Source organism: Emiliania huxleyi (genome assembly GCF_000372725.1).
Source record: "Emiliania huxleyi CCMP1516 unplaced genomic scaffold EMIHUscaffold_47, whole genome shotgun sequence".
Taxonomy (NCBI): Eukaryota; Haptophyta; order Isochrysidales; family Noelaerhabdaceae; genus Emiliania; species Emiliania huxleyi.
This window is the reverse complement of record NW_005198467.1, coordinates 28,059-32,675: the sequence shown is the minus strand read 5'-3', so window position 1 is coordinate 32,675 and position 4,617 is coordinate 28,059. Positions and strand designations below refer to the sequence as shown.

The window sequence follows — 4,617 nt, the reverse complement described above, 5'->3', positions numbered from 1 at the left end:
GACCTGTGACGACGCGGGCCGAGGGCGACCCGAGGGGCGGCGGCGGCGGCGAGACCGTCACCATGCTGCACTCTTGCTGGTATTCCCAGGCAGCTGGAGCTGCCTTTGTCTGTATTGGGCGCATGCGGAGGGGGAGGGGCACGAGCGAGGCGGCGCGCCCTCTGGGCCGTGAGCCGTGAGGCGACCGGAGGGCGTCTCCTTTTGAATCTTCTCGGAACCTTCCCGCAGGAGAGTGCCGCAGCAGTGCCGCCGTGTTGACTGTTGTTACGGTGTTCTGGTATGTTGTTGGCAATGTTGTTGCACCTGCGGAGCGTAAATCTAAAAGTGCTCGGGAGAGGGACGAGTGCTGCGGCAGCCGAGGCGGACGTGGGACGAAGGAACCGGCGCGTTGATAGCAGCAGCAGCTCGACCATAGCAGGTCTAATTCCTGAAAAAGAAAAAAACTCAGGCGGAAGAGCTAATTCCTCCGTGTGTGTGTGTGTGTGTGTGTGTGTGTGTGTGTGTGTGTGTGTGTGTGTGTGTGTGTGTGTGTGTGTGTGTGTGTGTGTGTGTGTGTGTGTGTGTGTGTGTGTGTGTGTGTGTGTGTGTGTGTGTGTGTCTCACTCACTAATACCCCTCTGGCTCCGCCCTCGCCTCGTGGTCCGCCCTCACCGCGAGCGTTAGGCTGAACAAGCTTTTCCTCTCGCACACCGTCTCTTTTCCTTTCCTTTCGCGCGGCAGCTTGCAGCATTGTCGGCGTCGGCGGCGATGAGGACTTTTTCTGCGAGCTGGACTCGCTGCTCGGGGAGCGTGCTTTTGTTATACTCGAGTACCAAAAGGGGGTATACACGACGCCCTCTACGCTGGGGTGCCGGCGCCCTACTGGGCGCCCCCCGCTCCCTTCCCCTCAGAGCCCCCCATCCCACTAGCATTCCCCCGCGGTCCCTCGCGGCCGCGTGACGCCTTGCTTGGGCTAGAGCAGGTTTGCCTCTCGCACCCCGTCTGTTTTCCTTTCCTTTATTGTCCTTAGTCGACAGCAACCGCCTTTGATTGGGCTTTCGCAGGTTTGCCTCTCGCACCCCGTGTGTTTTCCTTTCCTTTACCTTCACAGTTACAGCAGTTCTGCTATTGAGTATAGCCCCGCGCTAGCCACACGGACGCTCGACACCGCTCGACACCTTGCGCCACCACGCAACTCGACACCCGCTCGACACGCTCGACACGCTCGACACCCTCGACACCCCTCGGCACCCCTCGACACGGACAAGCATGGTTTCAGCCTCGACAGGCCTCGACAGGCCTCGACAGGCCTCGACACCTCTACCCCTCGACAGCAGCTCGACGCCCTCGACCGCCGGGCCTCGACACCTCGACACCACAGGGCTCAGGATGTGCCATGTGGGACCGCCTTGCGTAGCTCAGAAAGAAAGAAAGAAAAACCCGCGCGGGGCAAGCTTTGGGCTGAGCACAGTTTGCCTCTCGCACCCCGTCTGTTTTCCTTTCCTTTCGTGTTCTTGAGTGCGTTGTCGAACCACTTCTTGAAGTGGGACCACTTCTGCTCGATCGTCGTGAAGCGCATCTTCTTGCCCGCATAGGAGCCGTGTCCGTACGCCCTCCGCTCACCCATGCGGTCGCCCTGCGCCCGGCCGTAGATGGGCTTGTACCACGGCCCGTTGCGGTACTCCTTCGAGCCGCCCTTGGGCGTCGTCGGGTGGCCCGTGCACGACTTGATCAGGTACTCGAGCACCATCCCCCAGGTCGGCACCAGCGGCACCTCGTACGACTCGCCGCTCTCGCCCTCCACCACCTATCGAGCGCACCAGCGACGCGCTCAAGACGAGGCGCGCGCCCTAGAAGCAGAGGCGCGAGGCGCACACCCGCGTCACCATCTCGAGCTTGTACAACCCCGCGTGCTCCGGGTCGGCCCGCCACTCGACGAACTTGCCGTGCTTCACGCGCTCCAGAAAGTCGCCGAACAGCCCGATCTCGCGATCGCGCTTGTCCATCGACCGCACCTCGATGCCCGTGTCCTCGAAGTTGTCCTCCGTGAACTGCAGCATCTGCCGCTCCCACTCGGCTGCCGCATCGTCGCCCTGGCCGAACTGCTCGCGCCCCGGCACCAACTCGAAGCTCGCCGCACCGCTGGCACCCACGCTGTTCACCACCGCCGTGCGGCGTGCCCAGCCCTTGTCGGCCAGGCTCTTGCGCCGTTCGTCGTCCACCCCCAAGCCGGAGGACGACTGCGCAGGTCCTTGCACCGCGTGCAAGCGCACGCGGCCACACTTCGACGCGTCCAAGTAAACGCGACCGTCCTCCTCCTCATCCTCGTCGTCGTCTCCGTTCCACTCCTCATCCGAGCTGTCGTCCGGCGCCGCCACCTTGAGCCGGTCCGGCATCGCGGCGCGGCTCTCGCGACGCGCCATGATGCGAGCGGCCGGTGTATCCAGCTCCTCTCCGGCCTCGCCGCTCATCCTTCAGCTGGTTTTAAACGGTTCGCGCGCCTTTTCGGCGCGCTTATTCTTAAACCGGACCCTTTCCCCCTCCCCCATTCCTCTTCTCCCTTTTTTTTGTAGTGGAGAGAATTAAGGAATCTTTCTGCTGTAACCGACACTGAGATCGCTCTCCTTTAATCAGACCAGATGGTGAGTCTTAACTGTAAATTACCGTCGGAAAGCTGTCAGAACGGCTGTCAGAACACTGTCAGAACGCTGTCAGAACGCTGTCAGAACGCTGTCAGAACGCTGTCAGAACACTTTTGTGGGTAGGGTACTGTCAGAACGTTGCCAGCACTGCCCGAGAGCGGGCGAAGTGTGAACATCTGCAAGACGGCTGGTGCGAGCGCCACCGCCTCGCCGATCGCCCCCGCCTATTTGCAGGCTCCTTTGCGGGCGCGGCGCCAGGCGGCGGCGGCGCCCGCTCGAGCCCATCCCGCTGATCTGCCTCGGCTGCGGGCACCGCCTGCTCGGCCGCCTGGCCAGGGCAAGGCGAGCGCCGGCCAGGCTGCGGCGAGGCCGCACTGCCGACGTTAAGTCTCGCTGCCACCGCTGTTGCTATTGCTTTGGCGGCGACAAGCGCCGTCTCTGCGGCGAGTGTCGCGGAGGAGCAAGGGCCGTTTGGCGGTGGTGCCAAAGAACGGCGCGGCGGCGGCGCAAGCGGCACGTTCGGTCGCGCGTGACCCGAGGCTGCCGTCTTGGATGCAGCCTTCGCGTCTACCTGGACCGCCGGGCCCGCGCATTGCGCTTTGTGCTGCGGCGTTTCGGCCTGCTGCTGCCGGGCCGCGGCTTCTTCGGCTCTGTCGCGGGGCTCCTGGCTGCGGAGCAGACCATCCCAAGAGCGCGTTTGCTGCCTCGAGCCATCATGGCGGTCTTGGCGTTGCTCCTGCTCGACGGTTGCGCGCTCCCCCCTTAGCGCTCCCGCTTGGCGGATCGCATTTCTTTTTAAATTGTCAGAACAGATTGTCAGAACAGCGAACTTGGACTCGAAGTTGAAAGTTGAAGTTTGTGTCAGAACGGGACCAAGTTTGTGTCAGAACAGGGCCTAGGGTTTGTGTCAATAGGGTTTGTCCGGCCCTTTAACCCACCAACTCCTAACACTCACTGGCTGCGCTACTCGTGCGACTCGAACGCTATGCGGCGGGAGTACGGCAATCACTGTTCAAAGCTGCGAGGTGTGAACAGGAGGTACGGATACACTCTAGGAAATCAAGGGCCTAGAGTGTAAGATTCCGTTTAGATTCCTTTTAGGCGGCCCGGTGGGCGCAAAAGCGCGCGCCCACTGAGACCCTAATCCGCCACGAAAGTGGCCGAGTCTCCGCGAATGATTGTTATTGTTAAGAAGCTCACGAAGTGGCTAGGGGCGGGGTTAGGGTTAGGGTTAGGGTTAGGGTTAGGGTTAGGGTTAGGGTTAGGGTTAGGGAACGGGTGGGTGGGACCCCCGTTGTGCCTAAACCACTAACTCCATTTTGTGATTAATCAGTGGCGCCTGTAATCGCGGGGACGGCTGCCACTATGCCCGGGTCCAGACTGTTAGCGACGGTGCGCAGTAGCCGTTCTGGGACATGTCCGGGCAGAAGGTTCGCGTGAGTCAGCAGCGGAGCTGCCACCACACGCAAACCCCGGCCCTTTAACCCACCAACTCCTAACACTCCCTGGCTGCGCTACTCGTGCGACTCGAACGCTATGCGGCGGGAGTACGGCAATCACTGTTCAAAGCTGCGAGGTGTGAACAGGAGGTACGGATACACTCTAGGAAATCAAGGGCCTAGAGTGTAAGATTCCGTTTAGATTCCTTTTAGGCGGCCCGGTGGGCGCAAAAGCGCGCGCCCACTGAGACCCTAATCCGCCACGAAAGTGGCCGGGTCTCCGCGAATGATTGTTATTGTTAAGAAGCTCACGAAGTGGCTAGGGGCGGGGTTAGGGTTAGGGTTAGGGTTAGGGTTAGGGTTAGGGTTAGGGTTAGGGTTAGGGTTAGGGTTAGGGTTAGGGTTTAGGGTTAGGGTTTAGGGTTAGGGTTAGGGTTAGGGTTAGGGTTAGGGTTAGGGTTAGGGTTAGGGTTAGGGTTAGGGTTAGGGTTAGGGTTAGGGTTAGGGTTAGGGTTAGGGTTAGGGTTAGGGTTAGGGTTAGGGTTAGGGTTAGGGTT

The 4,617-nt window shown here is 60.9% G+C and overlaps 1 protein-coding gene across 1 annotated transcript; it reads left to right on the top strand.

Moving 5' to 3' along the window:
* Nucleotides 1-2,400: 2,400 nt before the first annotated feature.
* EMIHUDRAFT_211134 (hypothetical protein) lies at nucleotides 2,401-3,757 on the top strand (the record flags this gene model as incomplete). Its single annotated transcript, XM_005767979.1, has 5 exons — nucleotides 2,401-2,416; nucleotides 2,958-3,098; nucleotides 3,161-3,367; nucleotides 3,536-3,646; nucleotides 3,723-3,757. The coding sequence occupies 5 exons, from the start codon at nucleotides 2,401-2,403 to the stop codon at nucleotides 3,755-3,757; spliced, it is 510 nt and encodes a 169-aa protein (XP_005768036.1).
* Between the last annotated feature and the right edge of the window lie 860 nt (nucleotides 3,758-4,617).